The following is a 17,117-nucleotide window of genomic DNA, read 5'->3' as shown; positions in this document are numbered from 1 at the left end:
TATTTAGTCCTCTTCTCCCTTAGATTGTCAAATAAGAAAATGACAACAGCCGGCAAACACAATAGCCGTTTGGTGTAATGAATCAAAACTTAACCTATTTTTTTTATCAGATCGGCAAAAAAATATATTTTTTGGTGTGCCGCAGAATTTTAGTAATTAGATTGTATGTGCCATGAGATGAAAAAGGTTGAAAATTAATGACCCAGAGCATCAGCAGTGATGTGAGGTGGATAAGCAAGGGAAACAGAGAGAAAATGGGGATGTTATATTAATGAGATTCAAACATATTTTAGCCTAGTGTGGTAGTTCTCAAACAGGGTGATTTTTGCCTCCTAGGGGACATTGAGCAGTATCTAGAGACATTTTTGATTGACATACCTTGGGCATGGGGAGGGAGGAAGGGTGGAGGTTGCTGCTGATTGCTAGTGGGCAGAGGCCAGAGATCCTGCTAAATATCCTGTGTGCATAGGACAGCCAACACAACAGAGAATTATCCACGCAAAGTACAGTGTGCTGAGGCTGGGAAATGGCCTGGTGGTAGCATAGCCCTCCAGGTCAGGGGTCCTCAAACTACGGCCCGCGGGCCACATGCAAATACAAATATTGTATTTGTTCCCGTTTTGTTTTTTTACTTCAAAATAAGATATGTGCAGTGTGCATAGGAATTTGTTCATAGTTTTTTTTTAAACTATAGTCCGGCCCTCCAACGGTCTGAGGGACAGTGAACTGGCCCCCTGTTTAAAAAGTTTGAGGACCCCTGCTCCAGGTAGTCCTCATCACCTGGGCCTGAACCACTGTCTTAGCTTTCTCTAGTACACGTTGATCTTGTTATTTCCTTTTTTGAGTTTGACCTATTTAGACAAAGAACTATAGAAAAATATTTTTCATTGCTGACTCTGCCCCCCCCAAATAAATATTGTGATGACATTATTTTTTCTCAATGTTTTTAAGAAAAAGAACTTCTTGAATCACTACCTCTTAATAAGCTCTGTACTGAAGAACAGGAATTGCTACGTTTTCTATTTGAGAACAAATTAAAAAAGGTAAGTGAAAACACAAAGTTAGTATTTGCTTTATGCAAGTATCTTATTTCTTTCATTCAATTTGGCCTCTATTCTTTTACTAGTTAAATTTTTAGAAATTTTTATTAATCTAGCACATTTGCAAGAATAGATTTAGATTATTTAAAATATATGATTTCTTTTTCGTGTTTTTTTTTTTAAATATATTTTTATTGATTTCAGAGAGGAAGAGAGAGATAGAAACATCAATGATGAGAATCATTAATTGGCTGCCTCCTGCACGCCCCCTACTGGGGATCAAGCCCAAAACCCTGGGCATGTGCCCTGCCTGGGAATCGAACCTGGGACCTTTCACTCTGCAGGCCAGAGCTCTATCCACTAAGCCAAACCAGCTAGGGCAAAATATATGATTTCTTAAAAAGCTTCCAAAAATATGTCTTCCTCTCAGGGACTCCTTACATTAAAAGATTGAACTATCTGATAAATGGAATGATGTTGCATGAAAATGAGGATTTTTTTCTTATGCGTCCTGAACTTCTACTTTGTAAAATACTTCCTATCATGGAATTCTGTGATAAAATTGAGAATAAAATTAAATTCATTGGGAGGAGTACTCATAAGTCTTGAAGTTAAAAATGTTTCCAGAGACTCACACGTGTCCTTATGTAAATCCTTTAAACACTTGGGTCAGATTGAATCTGCCTTTTGACTTGGTATAGCTCATTGAGTTTATATTTACCTTCCTCTGTTTCAGTATAATAAACCGAGTGAAACTATCATCCCCGAGTCTGTAGATGGTTTGCAAGAGAATCTGGATGTGGTAGTATCTTTAGCTGAAAGACATTATTATAACTGTGATTTTAAAATGTGCTACAAGCTTACTTCTGTGTAAGTATATCCGCTTATTTTTCTGTAGGAACATTTCATCTAAGATATGCATGGGGCATGCTTTCTGAGTAATCTTGAACTAATTGATGGTAATTAAGTTGCCTTTACTACTTTGCAGAATACGAAAGAGGGTTATTCCATTAACTGGGGGGTATACATGTCCCTCATTTCAGTCTTCGATAGTCTGCAAGTTTGAAAATACCATTCTGGAACTAGTTTTATAAAATCTCTTCTTTGTTAGAGACTAATAAAATCCAGTAGGTACTAGTGTTCAGTCAGGCTCACTGACTAGCCAACCCATCTTACAAGTTTTCCAGTGTACATAGTTCAAACTTGTCCTTTACTAAATCACACGCACCATTTTTAGTGGATCTTTAGGGTTGCATAAATCCTTGAATTCACAAAAATTTTAATTGATAAATACTTGTGATCTGTTTTATATTTCACATTGTTTTTGATTCTAAATAATTGGACTACTTATTTAATGTTACAGTTCCACTGATTTAAAGTAAATGCATGCGATATTTATTTTTATTCCTTCCAAACTGGAATTTTCCTTTTCACTTATAACCTAATAATGTGTTAAGAAAGTAAAAGAATTATTATAATCCACAATATTGTACATAATGCTATAATGACTACTTAATCATAACTAATTATGGGTATTGTACTGTTTCTGGGTTAGTAATGTATTGCTTTAACTTTCAGAGTAATGGAAAAAGATCCTTTCCATGCAAATTGTTTACCTGTACATATAGGGACACTTGTGGAGCTGAATAAAGCAAATGGTAAGAATTTTTCTGTTAACTCTTGAAATTCTGTCTCACAAGTCCTGGATAGTTGAAGTCATAGGTTATAACATAATGAAGTTCTATAATAAAAGTAACAACTGGGAGAAGAAATGCTTATCAAAGCAACCAATGGTCTATTCTGTTATCTCAACAGAACACTCTATTTCTTTATCCCTGCTTCCTGTTCCCTTGTCTCAAATGTAATTTGTGGTTTAAGTGTTAAGTGGCAGTTCTGCCTTTTTTTTCTTTTTTCTGTAAAGCAAACTGATACGGCAAAAGTCAATAACTTTTTAGAAGTTGGAAGCAGGCAGATTTTTTTGCTCATGTTTTCCATATCTTAACATTTTAGAAACATTTAGTTGTGTTTGGACTGTATTCGCCTTTAAATCTTTTAGGCTGAATAATGAGTCCTGTCAAAAGAAAAAGCTAGCCACTCTTAACTCCAAATCCCTACCGCTTCAAGTGTGGTCTATGACCGACAGCATCATATCTCCTGGCATCTTGTTGGAGATGCAGCTGCTCCAGCTGCCCTGGTCTAATGAATTCAAGGCTGCATGTAGGAAACACCATCGTGACATGCCAAGGACTCACATATTATTCAAGAGGAAATCATAAACTTGAAAGTTTGGTCAACCAAACTGGTTGTGGGTGATTACGATGGTCCATGATAGGCCCCTGGAGTAAGAGACATGAGTTGTTAAGATAGGTAAGGTGCTTTGAAATCATCTCTTAAGGACCATGAAGTGCTTTACCATGTGTCATTCTAATTTTCAAGTCACTCAGCAAGTGCTCAGTGCCTACTTATGGGTCAGGCACCAGGTAAAGAATTGTGTCTAGGGGTGGGGGTTTGAATAAAACAGCCATAGTATCCAACCCTTGGAGTTTCTATATTTTATTGGGTAAATGAATTTTGATTCTAAAAAGAAAAAAAAAAAGAATGAAATCATTGCTGTGAGAACAACATTTATATGATTGTGAAGAGTTATGACTGGGGGAGAGTCATGTCTTAAAATTCATTTGATGTGAATAATTTTTTTCTTTTTTTTCCTAATGTAGAACTTTTCTATCTTTCTCATAAATTGGTGGATTTATATCCTAGCAACCCTGTAAGTAAATATAAACAATTTTTTCTTACAGTGTTTTTTCTTACTTGAATTTAAAGAAAATGCTTAACTAGTATTTAGACAGCTTATATTTAAATGTAACCAAATATGTTTTATTTTGAGGTGTTGGAGCAGAATCTCCTAGTACTTATGATAGTAGAAGCAGCATTAACTTTCTCAATCCATAAAGGTATTTTTTTTAGTGTATTGAAACATAACTTAAAACAAAGATCTTTTTTTTATTATAGAAATTATACAGTATATGCTTATTATTAAAAATACTCAACATATAGAAAAATACAATATTGAAAGTCAAAAGCACACTCCCACCTCTCATAAGTAATGCTAGTAAATGCTTGGTAGCTTTCTCATGTTGCATACATAAGGTACCTTACTGGATTGTGCACTGATTTGAATCATTGTGTCTTCCAAACTGCCATGGGTCAGAACTAAGACCTAGAAATTGAAAGTGGAATCAGAAACTGTGTCCTTAAAGACAAAAGTCAAGAATCAGGGCCCAAGTCTCAGTTTACACCCTAAACCAGTGTGAAAATAATTTATAAAGAGGCAAAACTAGTGCAAGAGATGTCAGCTAGCAATATGGAACCAGAGGCAGGGAAGATTCGTAGTGCAGGTGAGAGGCCAGGATTCAGAGTGGTTTGAAATAGGAAGTGTTCAGTAGCCTGTCTTGTGTTCAGTGCTTCAGGGAAGTAATTGAAGGCCTCTTGAGAAAGGGCTGTGGAGATTTGGCTCTCTTCTAACTTGAGCTAGAATATGGGATGGAAGATCTCATCCACCCTCTGGCCTAATTTGCTAGATATTTTTAATTCAAAGTTCAGATCTTTGGTCATGGTAAATTTTGAACTTTGTAGGTTTCTTGGTTTGCAGTGGGATGCTATTATCTCATGGTTGGTCATAAGAATGAACATGCCAGAAGATATCTCAGGTACGAATTTATTGTCTTCCTCACTCTGTAATGAACCTGTAGAGAGATTTTTTGCTCATCTGCTTTAATGCAATAAATAGAAAGTATTTTAAAAGCAGTGTAAAAGAAAAAATGTTTTCTTTGGCAGATTTAGTTCAGTTGCATTAGTTATGTACCTTGCTTGTATATGATGTCATGAGGGAGACAAAAATAATCAGTGGTGTAGACCTTGTTCTCAAGGAACTTATAACATATTTAAGTTTTTATTTATAAATGAGGAATGTGAAATAGTAGAGAACATTATAGAATAGTTTGAAAGGTTCTGTTTTTCATTTACAGAGACACTATTAACTGCTTACTTTTAGAAAGTCTTTTATTAATAGTCGTGAAGTGATATAAAACTTTACATGAGATTAGGATCAGTAAAAGTGACTATAATACAGAATTCTTGGCATAGTGAACTGGCTTATATAAGGACCTGCTGTGGTTTTAGTTTAAGGAACTCCATGCAGCCCAATCAAGCTACTTAACCAGTACTATTCAGTTATTCAAGTACAGGAAAATGTCTGTATGTGAAGAATTAATTACTAAAGATTAAAAATATAGTGATACTTGTGATTTCCTCCATGTAAACAAAATAGAAAATGGATCTAAGGGAAAACGTGTGAACTTTGGACACTGACTTGAATTCTCATCCAAGTTCCATCACTTATTAGCCACAGTCCCTTAGGAAAGTTAATTCCTCTATATTTTTTCTAAAAATGGAAATGATATAATACTTGTATCCCAGAATTGTTGGGAAAATTAATAAGTTGACATGGAAGGATCCTGCACTAGGAAGAAAATAGGGAGAGCTCTCTGGTTAGTTGTGTAAAGTATTTTAGAAAACCTTGCTTGTGCTCTTTGCTGGAGTAAGAAGATGATGTGTGTTATAATTGTTCTTTGAGCTATGCTTCTTTGAATTACTGTGCTTCTTCAGTGATGGACTCTACATGAAACAGGGAACATTTGGGTGAAAGAAAACTTAGAAAATAAAATCCTAGGAAGTGTGAATCTCACCCTTTGTATTTTCCATGTCTTGTAATGTTTGTTTTATTTCCTGTTTTGGGTCACCAATGGGCCACTGATTGAAGACTGACTGTTTAAGACTATATAGTCCTGTTCATGGAACCACGGTGACTCTCCTAGCACCTTCTGTAGGATGTCAGTCTTCCAGCCTCAGTATACTTGTCTTTAAAATATAAATAATAATTTATCTTGCAAGTTATTAGGATTAGATGATGCATATAAGGCATCTATCATATTGCCTGGCACAAAACAGGCCCTAAATGGTTGCTGCTACCACCATTTACCTACTCGGTTGTGAAATGAAGCTCCTGGGTTAAGTAATATATATAAATTCTATACAGAATGCTAATGGGTTCAACTATAGTACCTAAAAAGTGCGGACCGCTCCTAAAATTTCTTACAATTTTGCTTGTACTAGTAAATATTCTTTTATCCTATATAATAAAAGGGTAATATGCAAATCAACCGAACAGTGGAATGACCAGTCGCTGTGAGGCGCACTGACCACCAGGGCCCAGACGCTCAATACAGGAGGTACCCCCTGGTGGTCAGTGTGCTCCCACAGGGAGAGCGCCACTCAGCCAGAAGCCCAGAAGCCGAGCTCAAGGCTGGCTAGCGTAGTGGTGAGCCTTTCCTGCTCCCATGGCAGCGTGTTAAGGATGTCCGGGAGCAGGCCTAAGCCATCAGTTGGACATCCCCTGAGGGCTCCTGGACTGTGAGAGGGCACAGGCTGGGCTGAGGTACCCCCCCCTCCCCTGAGTGCACAAATCTCGTGCACCAGGCCTCTAGTTTCAAATAAATTAACACAAATGTTACAGTAGTGTTTCATGTATTGACAGCTCATTTATTTAATTTGAATGTCCTTGAAACCATTAGCTTACATAAAATTAACAATTTAAGAATAAATATTATATTAATTGTATGAAGTTTCTTATTTTAGTAAAGCTACGACACTTGAGAAGACCTACGGGCCTGCATGGATAGCATATGGACATTCATTTGCAGTTGAGAGTGAACATGACCAAGCAATGGCTGCTTACTTCACAGCAGCACAGCTGATGAAAGGGTATGGCAAGCAAATTGGTCAAACTGCATGAAAAGATTTTTTTGCTAACAAAATGAAATTTCTATTATTATTATCACTGTCATTTGGTTGGTAAACTAAAGAAAATATCTTACTTGCATCTAGCTACTGGCTTGTGATTATATAATAACTATGGGAATTAAGGGAGGAAGAAGCTGGTGTAGTGATTTTGCCTAGCAGTTTTATCTTAACCAGTACAAAAGGGAGCTAGGAAATTAGGCTAAGGGAACAAATGAGGAAGGAAGTTCTCTTTCACATGCTCATTCAAGAATGAAATTATTCATAAGCAAAATTATTTATATTCTGTTTATGTCTAAAAGGTATTTGATGTGGCTTAAAGGTAGTATAGGACTATATTTGTCAATGTTCTAGAGTGAAATCGACATTAAATATATTTTATTTTACATGAGATTAGGATCACTAATATAATAAGTTAATGTAAGTGTACCCTAAGAGTGTGTTACTTTGGAGAGTAAAGTATTACTATTTACTCCTGTTGACTCTTTTTGGACTCAAAATTAGTTATACCTTGCAGTGTTCTTTCCGTGTTCGCTGTTCTCTGCCTCCATCTCTGTGGAGTGGTGGTAGGAGTGCGATGGTTCAGAGGTCTGGGCTGGAATCAGACTGCTTGGTGATCTTGGCAAGTTATTTACCCTCTTGAAAAATAGGAATAACAGCAATACTCACTCGTAGGCTTACAGTGGGGAGTAATTGAGATAATACCAGTTAAAGACTTAGGACAGTGTCTGCCATATAGAAAGAACCCTGATAAAAGTTAGCTACTTTAATTTATTTGTTTGTATTCAGGAGCAGGATCACATATTTATCTGTTTTGAATTTCATCTTGTTAGTTTTGATTTACCTTTTCAGACTATCAGACTCCTTTTGGTACCCAGTTTGCATCAAAATTATTTATGATCCTCAGGTTTGTTTGGTTTTTTTTAGTTATATTAAATTTGATACATGACTTTTAAATCTAACTAGTCATCCATGAAAGCATTGTAAAGGAGATAGCTCCCTAACTATATTAGTTTGCTTAGGCTGCCATAACAAAATATCACAGATTGGGTGACTTAACAGAAATTCATTTTCTCACAGTTCTGGAGACTGGAAAGTATAATGTCCAGGTGCTGATAAAAGCTCTCTTCCTGACTTGTATATGGCTGCCTTCTCACTGTGTCTTCACATAGCGGAGAGAGAGCTTTGGTGTCTCTTCATTTTTTAAAGGTTCCAGCATTATGATCTGATGATCTTATTTAACCAATACAGTTGTGTTGGGTTGTTTGGTCTTAACATATTAATTTTGGGAGGGATACATACGTTCAGTCCATAACACTTATAACTAGAAATAATCCTCCAGATTAAAATTGTTCAGTTAATTATTGATCCCCTAAGTGGTCCAGGTTTCTCCATTCTGTCCACCAAGATGTGTGAAACCTCTTCCAGTGCTTTGCTGAAGTGTGGCTCCAGTGTCTGCATATACTCTTAGTCTGTCAATCTGTTAAGTTGTCAGAACAAAAAAAATCTCAATAATTTACTATGAGATCTTTCTCATCAGCACATACTAGGGTCTGCTATTTATGTACTTTTTTTCTATTCTGGGTTCTCTAAAACCCAGAATAGTTATTATGAGTTGTTAGTTGCTAGCTAAGAATAAAAACCAGTGATAACTAATGATGTGATTAGTACTTTTAATGTTCCCCAATCTAGGCAAACTTTAATTAAATTTTCAAATCATCTTCTCAAGATAAGCATTACTTTGTTTTACTTCCCTGTCAAAATGGAGTTGCATTCTCTTAATTTGCCCTGTGTCTGGGTAAATGAAATTGTATAAATATTTTAAAATGCCCTTTATGATTTCTTTTTTGAGCCATTAGATATTTAAGAGTGTGTTGTTTAATTTCCACATATTTTTGAATTTCCCAGATTTCCTTCTGTTATGATTTCTAATTTAATTCCATTGTGGTAGGAGAACATACTTTCTGTGATTTCAATCTTTTTAAATTTATTAAGGCTTGTTTCATGACCTAACATGGTCTATTCTAGAGAATGATCCAGGTGCACTTAAGAATTCTCCTCTTGCCAAAACCGGTTTGGCTCAGTGGATAGAGCGTCGGCCTCGGTCTGAAGGGTCCTGGGTTCGATTCCGGTCAAGGGCATGTACCTGGGTTGCGGGCACATCCCCGGTGGGAGATGTGCAGGAGGCAACTGATCGATGTTTCTCTCTCATCGATGTTTCTAGCTCTCTATCTCTCTCCCTTCCTCTCTGTAAAAAATCAATAAAATATATTTAAAAAAAAAAAAAGAATTCTCCTCTTGTAGGGTGCAATATTCTATAGCTGTCCCTTAGGTCTAATTGGGTTATGGTACTGTTCACATCTTTGATTTCCATGTTGATTGTCTTGCCATCATTACAAGTGAGGTACTGAAGTCTCCAACTATTATTTTTGAATTGTCTATTTTCCCCTCTAATTCGGGCAGGTTTTGCTACATGCATTGTCTCTAGTAATAAATTTTGTCGTAAGTGTACTTTGATATTAGTCGAGTCATATCAGCTCTCCTTTGTTACTGTTTGCATGTTGTATCTTTTTCCATCTTTTTACTTTCAACCCATTGTGTCTTTGAATCTAAAGTTTGTCTCTTGGCAGCAGTAGGGCCAGACCCGGTAGTGGCAGTGGCAGCAGTTGCCGGACCCCTCCTGCTCCTGCTCCCTGGCAGCTTGCCCTTTCCCCTCAGTCAACAATGAAGGGGATAAATGATCAAAAAACAGGAGAAAAGAGTTGCAGAGCTTACCCTGAACCTCAGCTCTACATCCGAGGATGAACTTACCTTCTCTGTCAATCATGCAGCGAAAGTATCTACTACAAGCCTGACAGTGAGACCAAGGGGAAACAACACAGCTCTCTTGGTGATGCATTCAAAGCAGACTCTATTGTGGAGGGAACTTTTTCCTGCTGTTCCATGTATAACAGCATCTCCCAGAAGCCAAATGGGCTTCAGGGAAAGTGAAGGATTAGGTAAATACAGTCAGCATAGGAAGGACATTGTTGAGGCCTCTAATCAGAAAGGCTTGGGTCTGACATTGCAAGGCTTTGACCAGAAGTTGAATCTGGACTTGCAAGATGAGCCAGAGCCTAGTGCCTATGAGCAGGTGTGATGGTTTCCAGAATGGACCACTGAAATTCCTGACACTGAAGAAATGAGTGATTGGATGGTTGTGGGAAAGAGAAAGATGATTATTGAAGAGGAAACAGAGTTTTGTGGGAAAGACGTGCTTCACAATGCGCTGCAGAGTAAGAGTGTGTTTGATGTCCTGGATGGGGAGGAGATGCAGCAAGCTCAGACCCGGGCCAATCCCTGCAAGATGATCCAAGGAGTCTTCTTCCTAAACAGGGAGCAAGGAAGATGGCTAATATGGATTTTGTATTTGATCACATTTTTACAAATCCGAGGGACTCTTGTAGGAAACCACTAGTGAAGGACTGGGAAGCTGAGCTTCTGTACTGTGCTGACGTCTGTGCAGGCCCAGTTGGCTTCTCAGAGTATGTGCTGTGGAGGAAGAAGTGGCACACAAAGGGCTTTGGAATGGCTCTGCAGGGCCCAAACGACTTTAAGCTGGAGGCCTTCTACTCAGCTTCCAGGGAACTCTTTGAACCTTACTATGGTGAGGGTGGGATTGATGGAGATGGAGACATCACCAGCCCAGAAAACATCACTGCTTTTAGGAATTTTGTCCTGGATAACAGATCGCAAGGGTGTCCACTTTTTGATGGCTGATGGGGATTTCTCTGTGGTGGGACAGGAGGACCTACAAGAGATCCTCAGCAAGCAGCTGCTGCTCTGTCAGTTCCTCATGGCACTTACTGTGTCCAGACAAGAGGCCACTTCATCTGTAAAACCTTTGACCTGTTCACATCGTTCAGCATGGGGCTTATCTACCTACTGTGCTGTTCATTTGAATGAGTATGTCTCTGTAAGCCCATTACCAGCCGTCCTACAAATTCAGAGAGGTATGTGTTGTGCAAGGGCCTGAAGGTGGGCATAGGTGACAGGATTACCTCTTCTCAGTCAGTATTAAACTCGACCAGCTGCAGAACACTGATTCTACCTTGTGGTTCCCTTGGAGGTGATCAAGGGAGACCATGAGTTTACTGACTACATGAAACAGTCCAGTGAGAGCCACTGTAGTCTGCAGATCAAAGTTCTAGCCAAAATCTATGCCTTTGTTCAAGATGTGAGTGACCCTGAGCCTCCGCAGGCAGAGATCTGGAAACAGTGCCTTTGTCTTTGGGGGATCCCAGACCAGGCTTGAATTGCTCCTACTTCCTCAGACCCAAAATCTAAGTTCCTTGAACTAATGCAGGGCACTGAGATTGACATCTTTAGATCTAAGTCCACGCTGCTCACCTCCAAAACCTTGGAGAAGATCCGCCCAGTGCTCGACTACCGCTGCATGGTATCTGGTTGTGAGCAGAAGTTCTTCCTCAGCCTGGGGAAGTCACAGATCTACACGTGGGATGGCCGCCAATCAGACTGCTGGCTCAAGCAGGACCTGAGACAGAGCTACCCTAGGACACTTGGCTCTCTGTGGAGATTGTCCATGAGCTGAAAGGGGAAGGGAAGGCCCAGCGGAAGATTAGTGGAATCCACATCCTTGATGTCCTCATGCTGAATGGCAGTGATGTGCGGGAGCAACACTTTAACCAGTGAATTCTACTCGCTGAGAAATTTGTGAAAGCTGTTTCTAAGCCTAGTTGGCCTGACATGAATCCCATCAGGATGAAGGAGGTGTGTAGGCTGGAGGAAATGGAGAAGATTTTTAGCAGGTTGGAGACGAAGATCATTAAGGGCTCCAGTGGCAAACCGAAGCTCAGCTACACAGGACGAGACAACCGGCACCTTGTGCCCACTGGTCTCTACATTGTTAGGACAGTGAATGAGCCATGGACTATGGCAGTGATGGTGAACCTATGACATGCGTGTCAGAGGTGACACGCAAACTCATTTTTTTGGTTGATTTTTCTTTGTTAAATGGCATTTAAATATATAAAATAAATATCAAAAGTATAAGTCTTTGTTTTACTATGGTTGTAAATATCAAAAAATTTCTATATGTGACACGGCACCAGAATTAAGTTAGGGCTTTTCAAAATACTGACACACCGAGCTCAAAAGGTTCGCCATCACTGGACTATGGGATTCAGCAAAAGCTTTAAGAGGAAGTTCTTCTACAAGAAAACCAAGGCCTCTACCTGTGAGCTCCCTGCAGATGCCATTGCCCCATTTCACATCTGCTACTATGGCCGGCTCCTCTGGGAGTGGGGAGATGGCATCCCTGTACGTGACTCCCAGAAGCTGTCCAAGGAGGATGTCCTCTCCTATATCCAGACACAGCGCCTGAGGGCCTGAGGACGCCCACTCCAGCTGAACACAGTCGTTCAGAGTCAGGGTGCCTTACCTATGCCCCACAGTACTGGTTCCTTCCCCGTCTTGAAAGGGACAGGGAAGCACAGTGATTACAGCCTGGCCAGGTGGGAGCAGGTGGTCTCCTCTCCATCTCCCCTGAAGAACTCAGTCAGGGGCCTTCAAAGGACACTCACATGTTCCTTCTGGAATCCCTTTTAGACTTCCCTTCCCAGAGACCTGCCTGGGAACTTTCTCCCCTGCCAGGACTCAGCCTGAAAGAGCTGCTCCTACAGAGGGTGTGGGGTCAGGGCCCAGGGCCCATGTGGGGCTAGTGGAGCACGTGTCAGCGAACAGCAGGGCTATAGCTCTGCTGTTGTCTCCTGTATCCTGTAGACTCACTTTTCTGAGTTCTCTGCACTGCCCTGAGGGTGGCCACGCCTCAGCTTTGTCCAACTTTTTACTGTGCCAATTCTGAGTGGGTGAAGGTCCACTGTCGTGAGCTGGCCAGGAGCAGCTGCTGTATAAATCAAGGTTTTGTTTCTTTGAACTTGCTCTGTTTTGATGCCAAGTTTGGAGAATTTTCTTGTCCCCCCACTGCCTTGGTCTTCCCTGGAGTTCTTCTCAGCCTAGACCTCTGACAGTCCTGCAGGCTGGGAAGGGAGGTGTGTGGGCTCACATCCCTGACACCACATCAGGATGCAGATAGCACTGTCTGTGGTAGTGGATGTGACCGCCTCCTGGGGTGATAGAGCCTTTCTGGGCTGCATCCCCTTTTGACCCAAACCTTGGGCAGCTCTAGAAGAAGAGGAAGCACCCTCGAAGCCCTGCCTTTTTCTGTGCCCCAGCAGCAGTGGCCCCACTGCAACAGAGGGTACCTCTGGGGTGGTGTTGTACCCAGCCCTCTGGCAAGCATGACACCCTCATTTTCCACAACCACCTTGCTACCCTTTACCCCTTTTTCTTCCCCAATAAAGGGCAGTCACTTTTTTGTTTAATCCTCACCCAAGGATATTTTTCCATTGATTTTTAGAGAGAGTGGAAGAGAGAGGGAAAGACAGAGAGAAATATTAATGTGCGAAAAACAGCGATTGGTTGCCTCCTGCATGAGTCCTGACCAGGGCCTGGGCCGGGGAGGAGCCTGCAACCATGAGGTACATGCCCTTGACCAGAATCGAACTCAGGACCCTTCAGTCCTCAGACCAACGCTTTATCCACTGAGCCAAACTGGCTAGGGCAAGAGCAGTCACTTTTGTCATTTTATGGTCTCTCTGTTTCTTCTATGTGGTGGCTGAAGAGGAAGAGGGAAAGCTGGGCATGGGCTTTGGGTGGGGAGGGCATTAATGATTGTTTTTAATGGGAAATACCTGCCAGAGACATTCATACAGGCTCTTTAGAGCTCCATCTCTGTGCTAGACTGGTTTCCATGGAGATAGGGCACTGAGGCTCCCTGTGTGGTTGGTTGGAATTGGCTCCACCTGGGGAGTAGTGTCTCCAGCAAGCATCCACCGGCTTGGCAGCAGCACTGCTAAAATGCTATATTTCCACCCAGTTCAGGATATAAGAGTGTGTCTTGCACAATCTTGGATCATTAAAGATAAACATATTTTTAAAATAAATGAAGTTGTCTCTTGTGAACAACATATAGTTGAATTGTGGTTTTATTATCTATTCTGCTGGTATCTTGTCTTTTGGTGCAGTTTTATATATTTATGCATAATATAATTACTGATAAGATAGGGTTTGTTTGCCATTTTGCTCTGTTTTTTATGTCTTTTGTCTTTGTTCTTCTGTTTGCCAGTATTGCCTTCTTTTGTGTTAGATATTTTGTAATGTACCATTTTAATTCCCTATTTTCTTATAATTTTGAGGAATTTTTGTGTGCGTGTGATTATCTTAGGGACTATAAGCAACATTTTAAAACAATCTTGTTTGGATTAATAACAACTAGGGTGTTTTCCAACATCAACAACCAATTCTCTGATTCTCCAGACACCAACTGGAACCTCCAAGTCAATTCATTTCTCAAACTGACTATCCAGAGTTAGTGCAGACCTCACAGGCTAAGGGCTTAGTCCTACAAGACTGCCCCTCCCCACTTCAGGTGCCAATCACAAGTCCCAGGCCAATGATACTTCTGGCTGGCTGGCTACAAATCTGACACACATCGCTTTGTGTTCCCTTACAGACATCTCATTCCCTGATTTCCTTTTAAGTTTTTGGCCAGCCTCTTGTTTGCCTCAACTGGTATGGCCGCCTCAGGTTAATATTAAACAGTTACCACTGATTGTTTTCAACAACTGCCCTGGGAGAGAGCTTATCTCACTGAGTTGGCTATGAGTCAGGTCAAAGAAAATCAAGCTATGAATGGGGGTTTTCCAGAAAGCTAACAGATGGGTCAATTAGTGACAATTCTCTGTGGCACATATCAGGATCTCCAAGCTCATTCTTCTCCAGGGGCTGCTGGGCTACTGATGTTCTAGGCTAGTGTGGAGCTGAGAAAAGGGAGACAGGAAAGGGACAAGTTAAAACATTATAAAATCTGTTGTTCTTGCTGAGACTCAGCTGTTTCTCTAGAATAAACACTCCTCACATTGTTGTAAGCCTTTGGTTAACTTCCAAAGTTCTGAAAAAGTTTATTTTGATGATTTTTGGCAATGCTTTTGTTGCTTTCATGGAGAAGTAGATTGTAGTCTGCCATTTCAGAAATACTTCCTCCAGGTAAAAACTTTTGAAGCATTCTTCGTGACCTTTCTGTAGAACATAGATTCTTGAGTCATGATTCTAGATTTGAACCAAAGCACATACCAACCATTCAGTCAGTATTATTGACATTCTTAGATCCATCTGCAAAGAAAAATTATGTTTTCTTTGCTTTAATGTAATCATTGTACTTTGTACGTAAAACTATCTCAGAGGACATGAAAATGGACTAGATGTGACATAATTCAGAACTCTTTGCAGTGGAACTGATAGTAACTGATATACTGGAATCTGCACAGGAAGAGCCATTTCAGTTAGAAAGTCAGAAGCAGCTTCATGAAGGGAAGCAGAACTTTAACACAGTCATGAAGAATACATGGTACTGACTCCATAAAGGAGAACGAGGAGGACCATCTAGCATAGGGCCATGACATTAGCATAGTGTAGAAAAATAGTCAGCATAGGCCTGTTTTCCTGCTTTAGAGGATTTTGGGGGTTTACTGTTGAATAGTGAGATATAAAGGCTAGGGTTGCTGAAAGGTTCCAGAAGTGGCAGCTGATTAGACTAAAAGCCCATTTGACATTCTTTAAATATTAGTAAATGAAGTTTTAGAAAAAGAGTAAATGCTCTGTTTTTGCCTATATTTAAGTTATTTTGCAGACAGGATTTGAAGCCAATAAATTAATTTCTACTGGATTATTGTTTTTGGTGTTGAATATATGAAAATTTTCAATATTTTTAGGTGTCATTTGCCAATGCTCTATATTGGATTAGAATATGGATTAACCAATAACTCAAAATTGGCTGAAAGATTCTTTGGCCAGGCTCTAAGCATTGCACCAGAAGATCCTTTCGTTATGCATGAAGTTGGCGTGGTTGCATTTCAAAATGGAGAGTAAGTACTGAAAGGCCAAAAGCCCTTCTGCTTCCTTTTTATTAGTATAATAAAACCTCAATCACTAGAGTTTAACTGCTCAGAGTGACCCTTCAGTAGATTTTTAAAAGTGTATTCTTTAGAAGAAGGGGGTGTACTGTTAAAAAAAAAAAAAGAAATAGAAAGTGTTATCTTGGATTTCTTTAAAAATGCTAAACCTCCGGTTTGGTCCCCTTTAATGTGGGCTATTACAAGCTCCTAAGTTCTGAGATTGGACTGTTGTCGCTGTCAACTCACTTGAGCCCTGCAGGATGGCCTGGGCACTGCAGATTCCTCAGTCATCTATCTCCTTGTTGATTAGGAGTTGGAGTCATGCATTTGAGAAACATTCTCTACAACTTTGAAATGAAAATGTTTTCCGCTTAGCTTTCAGTTAACCCCAAAATTAAACTAGGATGGCCTAACCTGAGTTTACTGGTCAATTGAGGCATTAACTGTAGCCTTGAACATTTATAGAATAAGTAGTTCAATGTCATTCTCAAAGAGAAAAATATGTATAGCCCTTTGCATTAAATTATACATGAATTTAAAAAAGTAAATTAGTACTACTGTAATGGTTTGTTGTGGCATGTGTGTAATCTAAAAATTGGGTTATTTAGTATTTATAAAAGAGAGTTTGGAGGTTAAAAAAAATGTATAATAATATTTTAATATACAGTCAACTCATTTTTAACCCCAAAGTCAATCAAGGTGCTTTCACATTGTGCGGACATGTGCGTGTTCCCAGCTAAGGTCAAACAAATGATGTTTTGCCTTCTTATTTCCACTTTCCTACTTAAACAAGTGTTCTTTTTTTCATTCAATTTTGTGACATGTTTTTGTGCTTTTCGCTGGTAATTTCACTGCTTAAAATGGTCCCCAAGTGTAGTGCTGAAATCTGTCTAGTGTTCCTAAGCACAAGAAGGCTGTGTTGTGTTGTGCCTTACAGAAAATACATTTGTTAGATAAACTTTGTTAAGGCATAAGTTACAGTGCCTTCAGTTCAGTGTTAATGAAGCAACAATATATGTTAAATTAGGCATCACTAAGCACAAGCATATATAAAACCGGTTATAGGTTGAACATTTGGTGAAAAATGTGAGCAGAGGTTTGGGAACCTAAGCCCTGTATTTCCACGGGAGCAGTAGTTCTGACTGCACTAACGCAGTGGGCATGGTGACCAGAGAACACAGAGAAAAATGAGAATTGACTGTAT

The 17,117-nt window shown here is 39.7% G+C and overlaps 1 protein-coding gene and 1 pseudogene across 1 annotated transcript in view; both read left to right on the top strand.

Moving 5' to 3' along the window:
- The window catches only part of CDC16 (cell division cycle 16), a 37,313-nt gene that overhangs the window by 8,165 nt on the left and 12,031 nt on the right, over positions 1-17,117 (top strand). Inside the window, exons 7-13 of the mRNA XM_070408536.1 lie at positions 952-1,043; positions 1,777-1,910; positions 2,619-2,698; positions 3,758-3,807; positions 4,677-4,750; positions 6,738-6,863; positions 15,731-15,883. Coding sequence (XP_070264637.1) covers positions 952-1,043; positions 1,777-1,910; positions 2,619-2,698; positions 3,758-3,807; positions 4,677-4,750; positions 6,738-6,863; positions 15,731-15,883 — 709 coding nt within the window. The remainder of the gene's footprint in view (positions 1-951; positions 1,044-1,776; positions 1,911-2,618; positions 2,699-3,757; positions 3,808-4,676; positions 4,751-6,737; positions 6,864-15,730; positions 15,884-17,117) is intronic.
- LOC139004915 (cap-specific mRNA (nucleoside-2'-O-)-methyltransferase 1-like) lies at positions 9,452-11,911 on the top strand (annotated as a pseudogene).

Source organism: Myotis yumanensis, unplaced genomic scaffold, assembly GCF_028538775.1.
Source record: "Myotis yumanensis isolate MYYU_CA2020_CCGP unplaced genomic scaffold, mMyoYum1.0.hap1 SCAF_3, whole genome shotgun sequence".
Taxonomy (NCBI): Eukaryota; Metazoa; Chordata; class Mammalia; order Chiroptera; family Vespertilionidae; genus Myotis; species Myotis yumanensis.
Note: the sequence above shows the minus strand (reverse complement) of the source record. Positions and strands in the feature narration are given on the sequence as shown.